At 33.9% G+C, this 22,484-nt stretch overlaps 2 protein-coding genes and 1 pseudogene across 4 annotated transcripts; 2 read left to right on the top strand and 1 right to left on the bottom strand.

Annotated features, from left to right (window-relative positions):
• Positions 1-382: 382 nt before the first annotated feature.
• Positions 383-11,249, bottom strand: LOC147944175 (cullin-associated NEDD8-dissociated protein 1-like; annotated as a pseudogene). The gene is made up of 19 exons (XR_015598083.1): positions 11,200-11,249; positions 11,024-11,090; positions 10,892-10,939; positions 10,673-10,807; positions 5,143-5,308; positions 4,766-4,895; positions 4,499-4,613; positions 2,976-3,131; positions 2,764-2,887; positions 2,539-2,589; positions 2,176-2,258; positions 1,998-2,082; positions 1,825-1,926; positions 1,636-1,734; positions 1,376-1,486; positions 1,166-1,239; positions 828-963; positions 656-748; positions 383-514 (listed from the first exon to the last, which is right to left on the bottom strand). The product of XR_015598083.1 is annotated as a cullin-associated NEDD8-dissociated protein 1-like (transcript).
• Positions 11,250-12,159: 910 nt separating this feature from the next.
• Positions 12,160-14,241, top strand: LOC104787172 (putative cullin-like protein 2). 2 transcript variants are annotated; one of them, XM_087450566.1, is made up of 8 exons: positions 12,160-12,266; positions 12,539-12,592; positions 12,749-12,845; positions 12,982-13,167; positions 13,259-13,306; positions 13,387-13,590; positions 13,687-13,764; positions 13,979-14,241. In XM_087450566.1, exons 2-8 carry the CDS (start codon positions 12,573-12,575, stop codon positions 14,012-14,014), a joined length of 669 nt encoding a protein of 222 aa, XP_087306692.1. In that variant the 5' UTR covers positions 12,160-12,266; positions 12,539-12,572; the 3' UTR covers positions 14,015-14,241. The 2 variants fall into 2 exon arrangements, with proteins under 2 accessions (XP_087306692.1, XP_019100860.2); XM_019245315.2 differs by having other exon boundaries at positions 12,161-12,266; positions 12,539-12,671.
• A 1,578-nt stretch (positions 14,242-15,819) lies between these two features.
• LOC147944174 (uncharacterized) lies at positions 15,820-20,690 on the top strand. Its single transcript, XM_087450565.1, has one exon. The coding sequence runs from the start codon at positions 15,820-15,822 to the stop codon at positions 17,638-17,640; it is 1,821 nt and encodes a 606-aa protein (XP_087306691.1). The 3' UTR covers positions 17,641-20,690.
• Positions 20,691-22,484: the final 1,794 nt, after the last annotated feature.

The raw sequence follows: 22,484 nt of genomic DNA, 5'->3' as shown, positions 1-22,484 counted from the left end.
GTTAGACTTTTATGAACTTGCAGCTAAAGGATCTATACAGATTGTTGGTCTGATAAGAAATATGAAGCAGGAGTGGCTACGAAGCTGTTAAGATTAACTCGTCCTTTGTGACAATGTGAAGGTGATCTATAGTTATAGATTTTTTGTATAGTAAAATTATTAATTAATTTTTTAAGCAGATACCAATACATTTACTTACATATTCCATCTTATATAAAGTCGTAATAGTTAGTTAAGAGGTATAGGTATAATAATCAATACAATAAAACAAGAATGTGTTGCTATCCTCATCTAACAACTCAATCATGTGCAGGTCCGAAACACTGAAAAAGACAGACGAAAGTCAACTTTTTTAATGAAAACATCAACCTAGAAAGTAACATCACGGGAATTTCATCAGAGATGAAAGCTCCACAAGAATAACTTCATAAGCATCTGAACCAATTTTATCACCATAGGCTATTACCAATGTATTCATAGTAACCAGTGTTGCTTGCCTTAGAACCCGATTAGCCTGTTTCACAAAACATTAATAGAAATTGCCTAAATACCAGATATTGTCTTCAGGGAATTTTTCACTAACTATGAGAAAGTAAACAGAAGAAAACTGCATATTTGATGCCTATTAAGATATGTTGGTGAGAAGTCATTATACCTTACGTAGGAATCCCGTCAGTTCAGTAATTAAATGGCCCAAGACACATGATAGATCAATGTGCAGCGGAGAAGTGGCAATGGCAGCAAATGCCTGCATGCACCAACACAATCACATACATGAGCTAAAAACAAATTAATGAAAAAAGCTTCAACAGAAGCACAAGAACAACCTTTACTGCAGTGAGGCGAGTGATTTCATTTCCCATTCGACAAGCACAGGAAGGCATGACCGTAATCTGCTCTCAGTTGATCGCCAAATGTTGAAATCACAAGTCCCATGCAGGTGATAGCACACTCCTTGACCTCCTGTTGAAGTGAAGAGAGATTGAGAAATGGATACGATAGAAAATTACGAATACAAAAACACAGCAATCTGCTTGAATTTTCCAATTCTGTAATTAATCATAATGTTGAATTCAAAGAGTTCAAATATGAATATTAGGTTAATTACCCCAAAAAGCATGGATTTTTATAAACAAGACTATAAAGGGAGATTCATGCCACAGACCTGATCTTGATCTTGATTTGTCAAGCGCGACATTAGATTGGATGAACAAATGGTTTAAAATCAAAGCCCATTGCCTAAAACAGAAAAGAAAAAATATTAGTGAATGCAAAATCTGTGAGTCATGGGTAAAGTATATGGTTCAAACTTCGGAAGTCAAGAGAAAGTCTGAATCAGTAAGTGTGTACATGACATCGCAATGTATATACTCACCGTAGTACTTGGGCGAACTACTCTGACAAGTTCCGCACAAACCCTTAATGCCTCAGCAGTCACCTTGTAATAGCTTTCACCAACAGCAGCTAAAACAGGACTTGAAAGTGCCTAGAATGACATAAAAGTTTAAGAGTCAGTCACAGAAACCGTCATCCGTTTCATTTACTATTGAGCAATGGGTTTTGAAGTCTATGGACTCATCACTGTCGTTGAAAATTTGGTCAAATTTCAATAGACTGAACACTTTGTTCCCCAACCTTGATATAAGGATGAAAAACAGGAGGCGCATGTGATCCCAAGACTAATTTTGTGAAGACAAGAGCTTCAATTTTCAAGTTGGAAGTTGAAGATTTATCCTGGAGAGGGAAAAATTAGAGGAAAAATGAGCACTTGAAAAAGAGTAACACTGACAGTCCATAAAAAGTGTACATTCGGTATCCACTAACATTTAGCGCCCTCTCAATTCCAGGAACAAGTGAACCAATATGAGCAGCAAGGCAGTCAGGCAGAACAACCACAAGTTCTCTCAAAACGGAGAATGCACCAACCTACAGATAGGTAAATCTATGAATCTATAAAAGAGGAACCATGCCAAAACGAATGTTTAACACTTTCATACCTTTGTCTTAACAGACTTTTCCCGCAGTTGCCTATTAATGGATTTCACAATCTTTGAGACTTCTTGCTTCAGTAGCCATTTTGGACTGCATCAACAAAAGGTACATATTTAGTTAGCAGGGTTTCGGTAGTGACAGAACGTCCATACTGTTCGAGTGAAAGGATGTCAGAACATTTGCCTTGATTCGTCGGTGTCAGTTTGACCTTTCGTAACATTTCCTGTCTGCCGTAACAGATCATTGAATGTGTTGTATACATCCATCTATAACAATAGTACCTTAGGATATCAGATCAGCGACCATGTAGCAATGCAAAATAAAGTACTCTCTCCGTTTCAAAATATAAGATGTTTTAGAAAAGTTTTTTGTTTCGTAATATAGGATGTTTTCAAGTTTCTATGCAACGTTTAGATTAGTTTAGTATTTTATATTATGCAGTATTGTTTCTGATTGGTTGAACTTTTTAAAAGTAAATATTTCTTAATCTGCGTGCTTTAGTTAAAACATCCTATATTTGGAGAGAGTATTATTTATTTTACATACCTTCACATTTTCCTCCCTTTCCTTAAATCTATCAATTAGTTTCGGGCAGGCCTGCACAAGAAGAGACTAATTATTGAACTCTGGAACAATAAAGACTACTGTAGATGCTTGTTTCTTGTTTAATCAGAAAGTAAAAAGAAAGAAGATCTCTTCAAGAAAGTGATTCTTGTACAGTCCTGTCATCAAAGATAAAATCGTCTCAATCATTACAGAAAAAAGATATACCTCTTGATATACTTTAGAGAGCATCTCAGAACGAGACATGAGTAATCCAGCTAAGCATTTCGCTGCAGCTCTCCTAACTTTCCAGCTAGCATCCTCATCATTTGTGTACTCATTTGCACTCTCACTGTGAGAAAAAAAAGACTAAGGTCACTGAGATAATGGTGTACCATAAGGAGCTAGGTTACTGTTCTAATGATTAAACTAGAACCTACTCATCTTCTTCATCTTCAAGAGTCTCACTATCAGTATCTTCCTCCATGTTGTCAGAAAAATTTGGGTCATAACTAATATATTCCAAAGTGAGATTTAAAATTTCATCACAATATGGTGAGATCCCTTGCACAATGTAGCAAGAAACTTTCAAGTGCCTGCAGTCAAATTTCAGAATGGACATGTTATCTACATTTTTCATATCACTTTTATTGAAGCTAAGATTAAAATACCAACTTAATAACACAGAAAACGAAAAGAGACTACAAGCGCCTAAGTAATTGTCTGTTTAGTAATTAGATGAGAAAGCTAAAACTGCACGCCTAGTGAGAAAATAATATCAAAAGAGAAAGGGTTTTGTGCAAAAAAACCCTTCAAATAATATTTTTTTGCAAGAAAACCCTCCAATTTAAATTAATGCAGGTCAATACTACCATCTCAAAAGTCATCCGCAATATAACCCTTCTCTGTATCGATAACGTGGCAATTCAAAATCTTCCTGTTTTGAAAACAGAAAAACGGCAAAGCATTGAACTTTTTTAAATTTTTAATAAAAATTAAATAAAACAAAAAAAAAAATTGTTTTCTTCCTTCCCCGTCTTCTTCTCCTCCCTTCCTCATCTTCTTCTTTCATTTCTCTTTAACAGAATCAATGGCACTAACAGTGTAAACCCAAGAGCAGAGATTGACCTACGAACTCCGATCAAAGAGCTCAAATATTTCTTCTTCTTCTTCCTTTGATTATATATATGCAACAAACAAAATTTCTAATTTCAAAACCTAAGCCCCTAATCCAAATTCGTGAAATTGAGGTCAATTTGGTATTAAAACTGAACCTTCAAGCGTAAAATTGAATATCCAATTCATAAAATCGAGTTTTTGTGTATAGACCTTCGGCCCCAATTGTGATTTTCACAACTTATGCAACCTCGGGTACCGGAGATGACAATTGCGGAGGTTCCTTGCCGCGTTTACAGAAGCTCGTGTGCTCTCGTTTTTGTTATTTGATTTGAAATTTGGATTCTTGTTTGATTGATTTTTAGGGATTGATTATGACTATATACCAATGAATTTGCTTAAAGGGGATCAATTGGATCCATGTTCATAATTTTTTCTTTTCAGATTTGATTCATATTCACAGTTATAGAGAAATTTGAAGAATTCGAGCTCCTTGACCAGAGTTCTTGGGGCAATCTCTGTTTTTGGGTTTACACTTTATGCTGTTAGTTCTATTGATTTTGTTGAAGAGGAATCGAAAGAAGAACACGGGGAAGGGAGAAGAAGATTTTTTTGTTTTCTTTAATTTTTATTAAAAATTAAAAAATCAATGCTTTGCCATTTTTTTTGTTTTCAAAAGAGCAAGATTTTTGAATTGCCACGTCATCGATATAGAGAAGGGTTATATTGCGGGTGACTTTTGAGATTGTAGTATTGACCTGCATTAATTTGATTCAAAGGGTTTTATTGCAAAAAAATATTACTTGGAGGGTTTTTTTACACAAAACCCAAAAGAGAATCATGAGACCTGGAAGCTATACTCGCGCAGATCCTCGTCATTTTCTGAAGCGCTGGTGCAGTATTCGATTAATACTGGCACAGTGTTACCTAGATGAGTCCCAAATCGATATCCAACAGAACGGCTGAAACAAAAACACATTAAATACCATCACAACCACAGGAAGCTTAGTCGTAGATGCGTAGGACAAGCACCACTAACAGAAGCAAACTACAACACTACAGTAAGAAATTTTAAGAAATTTCAAAACAATATAAAAGGATAGACAAGAAGTACCATAAAGCTCCAATCATTTGAATATTGGTGCGTGTAATCTCCGATTTGGCATTCTTATTACTTAGGTTTTTCACAACTTGAACTGTTGCTTTTGCAAGCAAATCATCAGACAGACTGGAAGCAAGAGATGCTGACACCACAAAAAAAAAAAACTTAAAAGAGGATACATACCATCGAATTAAGAATTCTATATAAGACTGGCAATAAAACAGCACTGAATGTATCATTTGAACCAGCATTGCTATCACAAGAATTGACACCAACAACTGCAATCCCTATTTCTAAAATATATGAAGAAAGCTACTACTCGAGCCTCGTCAGATTAAAAGCTGACAAAACTAGCCAGCAATCTTATTGACTAAATTTTGTGAACTTACAAATGCATGTAACAGTCTTCTTCCTGACTGTGGCTTGGTTACATCCCAATTGCAATAACAATGTGTTCAATAGCTTCTCATGATCATCCGCCATTAAACTTCCATATTTTTGAACAATATCACACATGATCTCAAGACATTCACACTTAATCCCTGCGCTCATTCCCTTCAGAAGCAAGAAGAAAACATTGTTATATGCGTATACTGTGCTCTAGTCTACAAAAATTTATTCAGGACTATTAAACTGTATGAACTCCAAAAAACATTACATAAAATCAACTAAATTTCCAATAGATCTAATCGAAAAAGTGAAATAATCGAAAAAGTAAAATTACACGCTGCTTCCTTTACTAGGTAAGACTTAAACGCTAACAGAGTAATAAATCTGTTATTGTCTTGTGTTTGATCTTCTTTTGGCTATCATCTTTTTGATGAAACTCCAATAATTTCTTCGAAAATCATTAGTTGCGATCCATCTGTTACATCACAAACCATATACATATTGCCATTTCTTGCACCAAAAAATGACATCTTTCTTGATTGTAGATAATATCCATGATTGTGGATATAATGATAAACATTTTCTGACCTGCTTTTCATATTAATATCGCTTCCTCCTAATCTCCAATATCAGCGTGTCTCCCCAACATCCATATAATTGTTGCACTGATTCTATTTTGGAACACCATGTATATGGTAAATTACTAACATTGTATGCACTGATAATGGAGGCAAATACGATTCCAAAACCAACATTTTGTACTATTCTCCATGGTGGTTTCCACGGTGGTTTCTTCCAAAGCAAAGCCGTTAGGATTTGCCCATAAAATTACAGAAGTATGAAACAACAACCCTTTCTTTTCTTTCACAGTGAGATGGAAGCTGATAAAAAAAATTATAAATGGGTGTTTTTCGGTTAATAGTAAATGGGCTTGGCCCAGTTACTTTGTTTTTTTCAACATTGGCTAAAGTGTACGTTGGACTTTCTGCAAGCAGATGGCCCTGCTCTCAAATATATATTTTACTTGAACCCTTCAGAGTATCTCCTCCACAAAGTCACTAGAAAGTTTAATTATGACGTCATTATCATCGTGTCGACAAAGATTGATGTGATTAGGGTTGTATCTAGTGTAGTCGAATAAGTTAAGGTTTACATGTCACCTTCAAAAACTCTTTCTAATTTCATTTTATCTTTGTGGTTTGGTTTCTTTGGTTCCTAATATTCTAAATTTGGTGTATGTACCAAATTCTTCCTACGTCATGTCCTTGGACGTCAATCAAATTAAGCCCGACGGATAATATATTTACGCAACCGTATTTGCCATTATTCTGGTGTTGTATAGTATGAACTATCAGCGAAGGAGAAACGCTGAAAAAGTACTATCATAGTTTGCCTTATTTTTCTCACCCAATCAGTCATAAGTTTTCTATTTTATTATTACGAAATCAAAAGCATATGATCATCCACAGTTTTCTTCTTCACTCACGATATTAACGCAAATTGTTGCCACTTTTTTGTTAGGCATAAAAGATCTTAAAGGCCTCCTGCAATGCCTACAAATTAATTGCATTAAAATAATTATATATATATATGGTCATTCCAAATATTTTGTGTAGAAAAATAAGAAACAAGTGAACAATATAAACAAACAAGTCAATCAAGAGACCTCCCTCGTCAAAATATGATTAATTTCATATTAATGAATAAATAATATCATAATTAACAAACCTCAACTAGTTTCGACTCAGTGCTTGAATAAAGGTAGCGAGTGACTCTCTCTTTCTCCCTTTGTAGTCACACTGCAATATAGAACTATTGACATTAATATATATATATACTAGGTGCTTCCCCACGCAACGCGTGGATTTTGGTGTAGTTGGTACTTTCTTGTTTTTTTTTTTTTTGTCTTTTTTCGTTTTCTCTTTTGTATTATTTCGTTTTAATTACGTATATACGGGCTTTGCCGTCACTTTTATTTAAATACTATATGTTTATACCATTTCGTTTAGATGTGTATAATTGTGGCGTTTATTTTTTATGAATTGTGAAGATGTTGTTTCTTACTTTTGAGGATCCAATCTTATCATTGACTGATATTGTTTCCAACACATTTATTGTATTATAGATTTTCTAATTAACTGCTTATGTAAACCCTTCATACGGTGATGTTGCAATAATAAGTTATTTTTTTAAATATCTTCCGTGTAAGTGATTATGTTTGTATGCCCATGTTTTGGTCTAATATCAATAAGATCGTTTCTGTTTTTCTTTAGTTAGCTTTGAAACCAATTTTGAGTTAAGCAAATAATGAGTCGAATTATGGTGTTAATAAGTAAGATAAATTCTTATGTATATATATTGTATATATGTGACTATAAATTTAGCTAACTAAAAAATTATGTAATATTTAAATACAATCTTGAACATATATATATATATATATATATATTATTTGTGGGAGGAATGTATGAAATTATTGGATAGAAGTTATTTTTGAGTTAAATGACCTTTAATGTCTTTAAAGTGAGTTAAATATTAATAAATTTTTATTTGTGTCTTGACTTTTTTTAAAAGGAATACCAAGTGTTTCTTTCCAAATTTGAAGTGACATAGTATCTTAGTTTTCTTATATGATTTTATGAACTTCAATGTAAAAGTTTTTCAAAGTAATAAGTATACTCACTGATTGAATTATAAAATTTGGAGAAATGTTTATTTTGATTAATCATCTGCTCTTTTAAATAAATTAAATAAGTATGTTGTTATTCCTACAAATAGGACAACATATATTATAGTTTAACCATGGAGTTAAGCAATGAAAATGGAATTTGTGATTGCAAGACAAAATGCTTATATGTTACACATTGATCGTTTAAAAATGAATAGGAACATCTAATTCTCAAATAAAGTTGATTGTTTTGTTAAAACCAACATATGTAAATTTAAATTTAACTATGCAAATTAAAAAAAAAATGATTAGATTAGAAAGGCAAGAAATATAAAAGAAATATTTTTTTATAATAAAATAAAAATTGAAAACAATGTTAAATATATATAATACTTTCTACATTAAAATATAGAATTAAACTCTTACAAGTTACAACACATATGAGATATAACAACATTTGATATTGGTAGGAGAGGAGGAGAGAATGTTTACTATAAGATGGTAGTCCAAATTAGATAATGGAGATGAATCTTTAAAAAATAGAACAATGTAATATATATATATATATATATATATATATATATATATATATAATACTTTTTAAATTAAAATATAGAATCAAACTCTTACAACACATATGAGATATAACAACATTTGATATTGGTGGGAGAGGAGGAGAGAATGATTACTTATAAGATAATAATCCAAATTAGATAAAGGAGATAAATCTTTTAAAATAAGAACAATGTAAAATATATATCATGTAGTCTCTAAAATTAAAATTTAGCATTAACAATTTACAATGATATTTCATTTGTTTTTTACAACCCATATAACAAAAATAAGAAATCAAAAATAACAAAAAAAAACAAAAAATGATTTGAGGTATTGTAGAAGAGAATGAGAGAATGTGAAAATGAGATAGTAAAAGAATGTCAATATGAGAGAATGATAGATTGAGAGAATGCTTATTTATATGATAAGAAATGATGGAAGTTACATTTAGAACTATAGAGTTACAATAGTAACTTATTGTGTTTGAATAAAATTGAGTGGTAGAATATGATTAATGCATAATTTATTTTATTTTCAGTTATAATTTTATTTTATTGTGTGAGTTAAATGTATTGTGTTTATTGGGTCTTAAATATTGTTTAAAGCAATTAGAAAGCAAATAAAAAATAAATAAAAATTAGAAAACATTAAATGAAAATCAACCAATAAGGAGAGACAAAACCTTACTTTTATATATATGATATATTGCTTTAAACTTTGTAATGAGAAATATATTATAAACAATAATTTTACATGAGAAATATATTAATTTAGCCAACCAAAATATGAATATAAGTTTAGCCAACCAAAATAAATAAAAAATATTAAAATTTAACCAAAAATATTTTGTCTTGAAAGATAAATAAGTTAGTAGGAGGAATGAATTAATGTACAATTATTAGATAGGAGTTACATTTGAGTTAAATGGAGTTACATGTCTTTAATTATAAATAAATATTTTAATTTTTTATAACCTATAATAAAAAGAATACCAAGTGGCAAATCAAAATTCACATGATTTGGTTGTTTGTGATATAAACTCAACACTTACACATAATATTTCAAAATAAAAATATTACTTTTTAAGTGACAAACTAAATTAGTTTTCTTATAAAATTATATGAATTCTTCAATCTCAATAATTTTTAAAATCTCAAGGATAACTTATATTTTTTTGGTTTTCACTCATCAATTTAATTTATAGTGCTAGATTTCATACTAATGGTTTCATCTTTAGAGAATTTAGTGAAATGATATTTTAAAAATTATATTTTATTTTTATATTTATGTTCCAGTTGAATATGTTTTGTTTTTTGGATTATTTTATATTTTGATTAAAGACACAAAAAACCAATTGTTAATTATGTTCTTTTTGTTTTCAAAAACCTAAAATCATATATATATATATATATATTATATTGATCTCTGCAGATTTATCAATTGGATCACAAAACAAAATAGTCTTTATAAATAGATAATTATATTGATCTTTAAATATTATATTGATCTTTATAAATTATTAAAAATGATACATGAATATGTGAGATAAACAGAGACATAATATATAATTACATATGGATTATTTCAACTTTATGATCTTATGGTGTGGTGAATATTGTAAGGAAGTATGAAAATAATAACTTATAAGATGTTAATATAAAATAGAAAATGGAGATAAACATTTTAAAAGATTAAAATAAATATATAAGATATACATATCATATAAACTCTAAAACTAAGCTTTTACAATAATATTTGATTTGAATTTTCATAACCCATACAACAACAATAACAAAAAAAATACAAAACAAAACAAAACAAAAAAGAGATTTGAGAGTAGTGGAAGAATATGAGAGAATGAAAGAGTGATAGACTAAGAGAATAAGATAATGAGTATTTATAGGAAGAGAAATGATGAAAAATTACATTTAGAAAAATGAAAGTTAAAATTCTAATTTATTGTTTTGTTTTAATACAATTTATTAATATAACTTAGTGGAGAAATAAAGTTAATGCATAATTTATAGGGAGAATTTATATGATTTCAGTTTTAAATTATGTGAGTTAAATGTGAAAATTAATTGTTTTTGATTTGTGTTTTAATATAAATATTTTTTTTTGTTAAAATTGCATTGTCAAGTGGACCAATAAGGAGAGAGTGAAACCTTACTTTTATATATATAATATTTACTTTGCTGAAATCAAATAAAATTACATATATATAGTAGGCGACATGCCTTTAGCAAATAATCAGAGCTAGAACACTCCTTCATCCACATTGATGCCTTGCGAGAATAGTAGGATACAGTATCTTGCAGCATGAATCTTTTAGAATCCTCTTCATATCTTTCTATAGTTCCCATCCCATTCTCCGCATAGACTTCTAATATGTTTTCCACTAGTTCCTTATCAATCTGTTCTCCCTCACGTTCTTTATGAATCTGGCAAATACAAGTTTCGTTTGATATAAAATTCAAGAATCAGGTTCGACCGGAGTTTTTTCATTATATAATACCAATACGTACAAGTGCTAGTACAACTTCGGTGGCCGTGGACTGCATCTCACGATAAATCTGAAGTACATAATTGCATATATAAACCGTTAGAAACGTTTGAGGCAGTGAAAAATTTGAAGCATAGGGATATGCATGACAAACCAGGTCGTGAAAACACGTCAAGCCAACTTCGCTTAGTGATGGAATGCGTCTCCGAGGAATAAAGTATCTGTCAAGATAACCAAAGACCCTGCTTAACCTGTGGAGCAGAATTTTATTGTTCTACATAAACTGTGATAGTAATTTAGCGAGAAGATTTAGTCATGGATCCAAAATACCTCTCGTATTTCTGTCTAAGAATTTTGATTATATCATCTTCAGTATCCATGTTTCTCTCGCTCCTACAAACATACCTAGACCAATTATTCTTGTTATTGAAAATTTATATATTGAAATTATATATTGAGAAAAGTGGCAAAGTACTCACTGTAATTAGGATTTTGAACCTAGGAGGAGGATGATCATACTTTTTGCGATCGATTGAAAAAAATTATGATGTGTGTGTATCGAATCCATTAAATATGGGGTATAAAAAGGCAGAAATCATGGACGAAAAAAAGGATCGTGGATTTTGGGTTGGTCGGTTTTAAGAAACTGTCAGTCAGATGTTTTTTTTTTTTTGATTCTTAGCATTATGTCACTAAAATAGGAAATTTTTAGTAATTTTAAAAACTGTTTGTAAAATCTATGTGGCCAATTTTTATTAGTATGTGACTTGTGATTTATAAGATAAACAATTAAGTTAGAGAAAATCAATAGAATCAATATTTGGAAGACATGTCAGCAAAAGACAGATGTTAAAAGGAGAAAGTTGGAGTTTTTTGTGAATTTATTTGTGATTTATTAGATAAAGATTAGCATTATGTTGTTAAAATAGGAAATTTTTAGTAATTTTAAAAACTGGTTGTAAAATCTATGTGGCCAATTTTTATTGGTCATGTGACTTGTGATTTATATGATAAAGGATTATGTTAGAGAAAATCAATAGAGTCAATATTTGGGAGACATGTCAGCAAAAGACAGATGTCAAAAGGAGAAGGTTGCAGTTTCTTGTGAATTTACTTATGACTTATTAAATAAAAATTGTCAAAAAAAGACATATAATCCATGTAACAAATAAATTTTTTCTTATTGGATAGGGAATTTTTGTTTTTGTTTTTTAGATAGAGATATGTAATTTAATATATCTTAATATGTTTTTTTTTGTTGAAAGAAAAGTTAAAACCGCCATCTCATCCATCGTCACTTATATATATCTTTCGTTTTCTTCGAGGACGTGTACGTTCTTCACGATTCTCATAGTTAATTTTAGTGATTCAGATTGGATACTCTTCAGAAACTTTTGGTTAGTAACGTCTTTGGTTTTAGCCTTTGTCTACACGGTTTTGATCGAGTTTCAGGGTTACCTCGCTTCTATGTGTTTAAATAATCTTTGATTACTTTCAATCTTTGTCGTTGTTCTTACGTTTGGTAATCTAATTAGTTTTAGTCTACGGTTTGTGATAATATTAGCGTTGCGTATCGTTCTAAAGTACCGATAATGATAATTAACCTCACAAGAGCTAATCTCTGTCTATTACTTTATTTAAGAATTTGACTCAAGAGAGCTTGAAACAGATTCGAGAAGGATGCTCCTTAACTTTGAGGAAGGATGGTCCTCCTTGCAGAAAGGTATTACTGAGCTGATAAGGAATATAGAAGGAGAGCGTCAACCAGCATATAACAATACGCAATATTTGAATCTTTACTCGTACGTAGGCGTCTTATGTAATGTTTGTTTGTTAACAGGTAGCTACTATTAACAGTAATTTCTTATGTGATTCACAGAACTATCTACACTATGTGTACCCAGAAACACACTAATTACTCACAACAGCTTTACGAAAATTATCTTCAAGTATTTGAAGATTATACTATCCAAACAGTGAGTACCAAAGTTTTGGGTTTGGGCTTTGATTCTTGGATATTGTGAAAAAAAGACATATTCTTCTTTTCATTTTTTTTTATAACTTAAATCTCCTTTGTTATAATTTTTAATGTTTTTTTTTGTGTGTTTTTAGGTGTTGCCATCCTTAAGGGAGAAGCATGGTGAAGATGTGCTAAGAGAGCTTGTTAGGAGGTGGAAGATTCATAAAATTCTGGTCAAATTGTTAGGCAATATCTTCCATTATCTCCACAACTACTATGTTATTCGGCGATCCTTGCCAACACTGAGAGAAGTTGGATTGACATGTTTTCGCCGCCTGGTTTTTCATGCATTCCTATAGCTCCTAAATTTTTCACTGCCTCAAATGTTTGTGCAAGTTTGTAAATGTCCTTGCAAATATTATACTACAGGTTTATCGTGAGATGCACTCCACTGCCAAAGAAGCTGTATTAGCGCTTGTAAGTCTTGGTACCTATAATGAGAAATCTAAGGTTTAGCCTAAGTTTTGTTTCTATCTAACAAATTTTGTATTTGCCAGATTCATAAAGAACGTGAGGGCGAAGAGATTGATAGTGAACTAGTGGAAAACGTATTAGAAGTCTATGCGGAGAATGGGATGGGAACTATGGAGAGATATGAAGAGGATTTTGAAAGATTCATGCTTCAAGATACTGTATCTTACTATTCTCGCAAGGGATCAATGTGGATCGAGGAGTGTTCTAGCTCTGATTATTTGCTAAAGGCATGTCGGAGACTATGTTTTTATTCGATTTCAGGAAAGTAATTATATATATATATATTTATGTATATTATTAATGTCAATTGTTATGTACTGCAGTGTGACGAGTGTCTAAAAAGGGAGAAGGAGAGAGTTAGTCACTACCTTTATTCAAGCACTGAGCCCAAACTAGTTGAGGTTTGTTATGAAACTATTATTCATTAATATGGAATTAATCATATTTTGACGAGGGAGGTGTTTTAGTGTTTAAACTTAGTTATATGCTTATTTTCTGAAAGGTTTATGGCTTGTTTGTTTATTTTGTTCACTTAGCTTGTCTCTTCTTTGTCTACACAAAATATATTTTCAAATATATGGAAAGACCATAATTTTTTTTTTAATGTATTTGTAGGCATTGCAAGAGGCCTTTAAGATCTTTTACGTCTAATAGAAAAATGGCAGAGTGACTTGGAAGTTGCAACAGTTTGCGATGCTCAGATGCTCTTAATTTCTTAATAATAAAATAGAAAACTTATGAATGATTGGATGATTACTAAGGCAACTATGATAGTGTTTTTCAGTTTTTTTATTCTCTGGCTGCGTTGATACTTCATACTACACAACACCAAATAATGGCAAATACTGTTGCGTGAATATATTATCCGTTGGGCTTAATTTGATTGATCTATGTTGAAACGATGACAATGATGTCTAAAATTCCTAGTGACTTTGGAGGAGAGGAAGGATGGCAATGATGTCTAAAATTCCTATGTCTATAACTTTATTAAAGAATTTGACTCGAGAGTTTGAAACAGATATGAGAAGGATGGTCCTTAAATTTGAGGAAGGATGGTCCTCCTTGCAGAAAGATATTACCTGTAGAAGAGAGAAAAAGAAAGAACTTTGTTTTCTTATTTCTTCAACCTTAAGTTTCTTTTACAAAGACATAGTGTTTATATAGGGGTACAATGTTAAAACCCTAAAGTCTAGATCCTTCTACACTTGTCCAGCTGGTGTTAGTTGTCTTCAATCCCACATGATTCTAGAAGCTCAAACCTATTTTGTAATGTCACTGTCGGACCTCCTGCAGCTTCTGTTGATTCTCTGTTTCCTCTGTTTTTGTCTTCTACAACGTTTACCAAACCTCTGACTTGTTCTGTTCTGTCTTTGTCTTCTTTTGCAGGTAAACGTTGGTGTGAGTTGGGTACAGAAGCTGATGGGCTTGAGCTTGTTCTGGGCTTAATTGCTTGGAAGCCTAAGCCTGTTGCAAGAACGTTGCCGTTTTGAGGTTTAGTCTTCATATTACCAAGCATGATAAGGAATATAGAAGGAGAGCGTGAACGAGCACTTAACCCTCCGTAATATATGAATCTTTACACGTACGTAGGTCTTTTTATGTAATGTTTGTTTGTTAACAGCTCTATATATACGTACAGGTAGCTACAATTAACAGTAATTTCTTATGTGATTCACAGAACTATCTACACTATGTGTACCCAGAAACACAATAATTACTCACAACAACTTTACGAAAAGTATCGTCAAGTATTTGAAGATTATAGTATCCAAACGGTGAGTACCAAAATTAGGGCTTTGGAAACTAGTGAAAGAGATTGATAGGGAACTAGTGAAAAGGATGTGGAGAATGGGATGGGAACTTTTAGAAAATATGAAGAGGATTTTGAAAACTTCTTTCTTTAAGATATTGTTTCTTACTATTCTTGCAAGGTGTCAAGGTGGATCCAGGAGGGTTCTTCTAATTACAAGCTAAAGGTGTGTCTCCGATTATGTTTTGATTCGATTCATTAAAGTAAATAGATACTAATGTCAATAATTTGATATTGCAGTCTGATGAGTGTTTAAAAAAGGAGCGGGAGAGAGTCTGATACGATTCAACAATCGTATTATAAGAAGAAACAGAGGAAGGAGCCAGCTCAGCAGGAACTAGCCGTTGGGAGTGATGACGTGGAAGCAAGTAAAAGGCAAGTGGAAGACTTGGAGGGGAAATAAATATCTGAGGGTTGTTTCGTTGAGGGATTATGTTGTTTGTTGATGTGTGTTGACTAGCGATGTGCTAGGAGATCAATGTTGATCTGATACCGATATCGTTCTGTTATTCTTTTCTCAGACTTGAGCTTACATTCTCTGTAACTCTCGTTATCTTCTAATTGCATATTGAGTTTGTTAGAGAGATCTATCTTAAATCTATCATTGGTGCGGCGTAACTGCGGTTGAAGCTTCAACGCGGCGACGATGGTGACGGTGGATGAAATTGACGAGACGGAGATGATCCAGAGCCCAGAGTTTCAAGAGAATCCCGATAAAGCAGCTCTAAAATTCTTTCGTTGCGGTTATACTCGAGTGTTACACACAATCTCCGAACACAGAGATAAGTTCGATTCAATGGAATCGACACTCTTGGAGATGAAACAGACTTTATCGCAGCTCTCAAAACAGCTTGGGAAACGTCCGATTCAAGCTGAATCATCTCATCAACCTCCGCAGGTACCATATTCCTCAGATCCATATGTTCGCGATACTCATGAGCCATTACCGTTAGAGAATCGTTCGAGTTTGCTTCGTAAGATTGAGATGCCTGTATTTGATGGTTCTAATGCGTATGAATGGTTATCTAAAGTGGAACGATTCTTTCGAGTAGGGCATTATTCGGATTTTGACAAGTTAGACTTGGTTGCTTTGAGTTTAGAAGGTGATGTATTGAAATGGTTCAATTGGGAAATGACTCGTCGAGAGTTTCATTCTTGGGAAGAGTTCCGGCGTCGACTGTTTTTACGTTTTGGTGTTGCTAGAGAAGAAACACCGGGAAATCGTCTCTTTGCTATCAAACAAACAGGAACGGTATCCTCATATGTCACTGAATTTGAGGACTTATCAGCACAAGTATTGGGATTGGATGATTCTCATTTGGAACAGATATTTTACAATGGATTAAAACATGAGATGAAAGAAGTTCTGAAGATAAAGGAACCAGTTGGATTGGATAATCAGAAGGCTGTTGTGTTACGGATGGAAACAAGTTCTTTTTGTCAATTGTTGAGTGATAAACAAACCAAACCAGTGGTGCCACAGAAAACTTTCACTTCGAAGCAGGTAACTACTTACACTCAACCCAAGCCGTTGTTGTTACAGAATGCAGGAGGACAAGAAGCTGCACTCCAAGCTCCTCAGAAGAATTTAGCACCACCACGACAGAGACACACTGCTGAAGAGCTTGATGCCATGAGAAGTAAGGGAAATTGTTTTCGCTGCAAAGGCAAATATACAAGAGGACATGTGTGCCCTTTGAAAGAACTACAAATATTGACAGTGGTTGAAGGTTTGGAAGTAGAAGTTTGGGATGAAGAATTATTGACTGGAGAGGTTAATCAAGTGTGCCAAGAAACAGCTCTTTACCACTTGTCCCTTAACTCTTTCATTGGTTGCCATTCGCCTAAGACTCTGAAATTGGTTGGTTGGATAGGCAAGTCTAGAGTGGTGATTATGATTGACTCTGGTGCATCCCACAACTTCATCACTCCGTTTGCAGCTACTAAATTACGTTTGAAGATATCGGGTAATGACAACTTACAGGTTGTATTAGGAAATGGAGCCTCTGTTCATGGTTCTGGCACTTGCAAAAATGTACAATTCCAAATCTCAGGAGCTACATTTAAAACTGATTTTGTGGCTTTGGAACTAGGAAGTGTTGATGTAATTCTTGGAATGCAATGGTTGGAAACATTGGGACCGTGTTTGGTGGATTGGAAAAAGCAGGAATGGGTCTGTGTACACGATGGTAAGACTGTGAAGTTTATTGGTGATACGTCATTACACGAACCACCTTTGCAATTAAAGTCTTTTGCTGTCCCAAGCTCACAAGTACTACAAGGGCAAGTTACGGCGAAGTTGTCACAGATACAGTTATCTACAGCTGAAAAACAAACGCCATTGGCCATTACTCAAGTGCTCGAACAGTTTGCTCCTGTGTTTGCGTTACCAACAGGGTTACCTCCAGTGAGAGGTCAAGAACATGCAATTGTTCTTAAGCAAGGGGTACACTCTATCACGGTATGACCCTACCATTATCCCCATGCTACAAAGGAAATTATGGAGAAAATGGTGGATGATATGCTGGTTGCAGGCATCATCCGTCCGAGTAGTAGTCCGTTTTCAAGTCCTGTCTTATTGGTCAAAAGGAAGGATTCCTCATGGAGGTTCTGTGTGGATTACAGAGCCTTGAATCGGGCTACAATACCGGATAAGTATCATATTCCTGTCATTGATCAACTTCTTGATGAGCTTCACGGTGCTGTGATATTTTCTAAAATTGATTTGCATTCTGGATACCATCAGATTCGCATGTGTGAAGAGGATATTAAGAAGACAGCATTTAGAACTCTAGAAGGGCATTATGAATTTCTAGTGATGCCTTTTGGTCTCACTAATGCACCTGCCACATTTCAGGCTCTGATGAATAAAGTGTTCAAGCCATTCTTACGCAAGTTCGTGTTAGTTTTTTTCGATGACATATTAGTCTACAGCACAAGTTTGGAGCTACATGTTGAGCATCTTAGGATGGTATTACAGGTGTTATTAGATCATCAGTTGTTTGCCAATGCAAAGAAATGTTCTTTTGGAGAAGCACAAATCGAATACCTAGGCCACATCATTTCTGCTGATGGAGTCGCAACTGATGCTGCTAAAACGGAAGCTATGTTACAATGGCCAGTTCCAGTGAATATTAAACAGCTGCGTGGGTTTTTGGGATTAACTGGCTATTACCGAAAGTTTGTTAAAGGCTATGGCACTATAGCTAAACCTCTAACAGAGTTATTAAAGAAGGATCAATTCGTTTGGTCAGACAAAGCTCAGCTTGCGTTTGATACCTTAAAACAAGCAATGGCAACAGCACCTGTTCTTGGACTACCGGATTTTAATAAGACGTTTGTGTTGGAGACTGATGCCTCAGGTACTGGTGTAGGAGCAGTGTTGCTTCAGGATAAACGACCATTAGCATATTTTAGCCATGGTCTAACAGCACGGGAGCAACTTAAACCTGCGTATAAACGAGAGTTGATGGCGGTAGTTATGGCTGTACTTAAGTGGAAGCACTATTTGATGGGAAACAAGTGTGAGGTGCATACGGATCAAAGAAGTCTGAAGTTTTTATTGGAGCAAAAAGAGGTAAACTTGGAGTATCAAAGGTGGTTGACTAAGCTTTTGGGATATGAGTTGGACATTGTTTATAAACCAGGCGTTGATAACAAAGCTGCGGATGGTCTTTCTTGTATTCCTCACTCATTTTCAACCTCTTTGTTAGCTCTTACGGTTCCTTCGGTGATTCAGATACAAGACCTTTACCGTGAGATTGATGCAGATACGAATATTCAATCTACAATTTCACAACTTCGTTCTGGGTTGCTGGTTGGTACTCATTTTCATTTAGTGGATGGACGTTTGTGGTACAAGAAGAGACTGATGATCCCAAAAACCTCGAGCTTGATTCCGGTGATACTTCATGAGCATCACGACAGTAGCATTGGTGGTCATGCAGGTGTATTGAAGACTCTCAAACGGGTGCAGGAGACATTTCAATGGGATGGTATGCAAAAGGATGTGCAAAAATATGTGGCAGCCTGCTCTATTTGTCAAACACACAAGTATTCTACCTTGTCTCCAGCGAGTATGCTTCAGCCTTTACCTATTCCTAATGCAGTTTGGGAGGACATTTCACTGGATTTCATTGAGGGTTTACCAACCTCTGATGGTGTGAATGTAATTCTGGTAGTGGTAGACAGGTTGAGTAAGGCAGCTCACTTTCTGGGGCTGAAACATCCTTTTAAAGCTTTGGATGTAGCGAACAAGTTCATTGCTGAGATTGTTCGCCTTCATGGGATTCCTCGTACGATCGTTTCGGATAGAGACAGAACATTCTTGGGTGAAGTTTGGCGTGATTTGTTTCGACTTTCAGGAACTAAACTGAAGTTTTGTACTGCTTATCATCCACAAACCGATGGCCAGACTGAGGTGTTAAATCGTTGCTTAAAAACATACTTGAGGTGTTTTGCTTCAAGTCACCCTTGATCTTGGCAGCAATATTTGGCGTGGGCAGAATTTTCATACAACACATCTTATCACTCCGCTATTAAGACGTCTCCCTTGAAGGTGGTATATGGGCGAGACCCTCCCCAGTTACTTAAATTTGAACCTGGTTCGACAGAGAGTTGGGATTTGGAAGTTCAGCTGAGAGAACGAGATTTGGTTCTTTCTCACATTCAGCACAACCTGCAAAGAGCTCAGGAGATTATGAAGCGGAACGCAGATAAGAAGCGTCGTGAGGTGGTATTTGCCGTGGGGCAGTGGGTTTATTTGAAACTGCAACCATACCGTCAAATGTCAGTAGTTCATCGAACCCATCAGAAGCTGGCGGCTAAGTATTTTGGTCCTTTTCGAGTGGTGGAACGTATCGGAGCAGTTGCATATCGTTTGAAGTTGCCCGATGGTTCTAAAATATATGATGTCTTTCACGTTTCACAATTGAAGGCTATGGTGGGAGATCATCACCAGGTCCAGCAGATTGCTCCACCGGAGTTCATCGAGGAAGAGTTGTTGTATCCTGAGTCAATTGTAGCATTCAGGTTTGATGATATGGGTCGCAGAGAGTTCTTAATACAATGGCAAGGACAGGAGGCTTCGAGTAATACTTGGATGCGGTCTAAGGACTTCGTGCAGCAGTATCCGTCTTTCAAGCTTGAGGACAAGCTCGTTCTCCGGGGGGAAAGTATTGATACGATTCATCAATCGTATTATAGGAAGAAACAGAGGAAGGAGCCAGCTCAGCAGGAACTAGCCGTTGGGACTGATGACGTGGAAGCAAGTCAAAGGCAAGTGGAAGACTTGGATTGAAAAGAAGACTTTGCGGTTAGGACGTTAGAGGGGAAATAAATATCTGAGGGTTGTTTCGTTGAGGGATTATGTTGTTTGTTGATGTGTGTTGACTAGCGATGTGCTAGGAGATCAATGTTGATCTGATACTGATATCGTTCTGTTATTCTTTTCTCAGACTTGAGCTTACATTCTTTGTAACTCTCGTTATCTTCTAATTGCATATTGAGTTTGTTAGAGAGATTTATCTTAAATCTATCAGAGTCACTCACTACCTCCATTCAAGCACTGAATCCAAACTAGTTGAGGTTGGTTTTGATCTAATTATTTGGAATTAATTAATCATAATTTTACGATGGGAGATTTTAGTTTTTGAATTAATTAATCATAGTTATTGGCTTTCTTATTCTTGCTTTTTCCATATTACTGACAATAGTTTTTTTTTAATGCATTGTAGGCCGTGAAAAAGGCATTTGATGATGTGCACATCTGGATTGCATCGACTCTGACTTTGGAAAATTAGCTATTAGTCTATTACTCTGCTTTGTTCTTTCTCTTAAAAACAAACGTTGCACATTATATAAAAGCGCTATTTTTTTAATCTAATTTAATATATATATATATATATATTTTTTAAAAGGCATTTGGTGCAAGTGAGAAGCTTGCTTAAGTTATAAAAGTATTAAAGATATATATGCTTGATTCATGAAGTAAATTTTTTTTCGTTTTTTTCAATTCAATAGGATTTGCTTTGGTATTGTCTCCTCATCAACTCTTTTCTTGTTTTACAAGCAAATTCAACATATATAATCTAAGGATGTTTGGTGAAAATTAAAGTATTATCATATATATATATATATATATATACGAAAATAAACTAAAAGTGTTCAGTAATTGCAGTATTAAACAGATTATCTTCGTATCAACTAATTATATTTTTTCTATGACCTCTAGTTTGATACTCGCTTTATATGGACTTCATTTCCCTCGGGATAGATCATATGTCTGGTCCGTCCCTGATTGATAGAGATTATGGCCCCTGACTCACTTTAGCAATCTTTTCTTTAATCAACAAGCAGAATTTGGAGCATATGATCATTGCAAAAGCAGATTCATATCCTCTAGTAAAACGCAACAGACTCATGATTGTCATTCCTTTTTTGCATTTGATCCCTTGAAAACTTCATATTTGGAACAAACTAAATTTTGTTTAGAAAATCTGGAACTAACAGTGTCGATATAACTTACCATTTACCAAGGTTTTACTGATGATAAAACTTCTCCACATCTGGCAAAAAATGTAAACCAAAATCCAGAAAAAAAAAAAAAAAAAAAAGAAGCCAAATACAAGAAGATAACTAAAACTATTAGCGACAACATCTTGCTGAATGCTAGGATCAAACACAGACCAGTTGTGGAGAGTTTGATTTCTCTATTCTTTAACTACCAAGAGAGGAATTCAAACCCAAATAGACACTTGGAAACTAGAAATATACTATACTAATCCTGAAGTGTTAAATTTGTCTTAAAAAAGACACAATTTTAGTAATTAACTTAGCATTACTAGGTTACTACAAATGATCTAGTATCTTTTCAACCAATGTTTTCTAGACTATCACTATATGATTTCGTTTTATCTGGTGACAGCAAGGAAGACAACTTTTACCTCCTAGTCTGTTCATGTTGACATCTCCTACTCTCCATCCAAAATAAACAAATTGAAACACTTTTGAACGACAATAAACTTCCAATTTCTCCTGAAAACTCCAGATATCAATTTCCTGAAAGAAGCAATCTTGTCTGTGTATATATACGGAAAAAGCCATAAGTCTTATTTCCTTCTCATAAGAATACACTAGAGGCAAAGATTAGCTAAAACCACTTGTAACACCAAACTCTTCAGTCAGTTGCTTTCCAAAAAATCAAAAAGCATCTTATACTGATCATAAAGCTTCAGAAAGACCAGCAACACATATGATGGTATCAGATATATAGTTAAGAACAAAAAAAAAAAGGAATGGTGTGTCATCCTT

This window comes from Camelina sativa, chromosome 5 (assembly GCF_030686135.1).
Source record: "Camelina sativa cultivar CO46 ecotype springtype chromosome 5, ASM3068613v1".
Classification (NCBI taxonomy): domain Eukaryota; kingdom Viridiplantae; phylum Streptophyta; class Magnoliopsida; order Brassicales; family Brassicaceae; genus Camelina; species Camelina sativa.
Note: the sequence above shows the minus strand (reverse complement) of the source record. Positions and strands in the feature narration are given on the sequence as shown.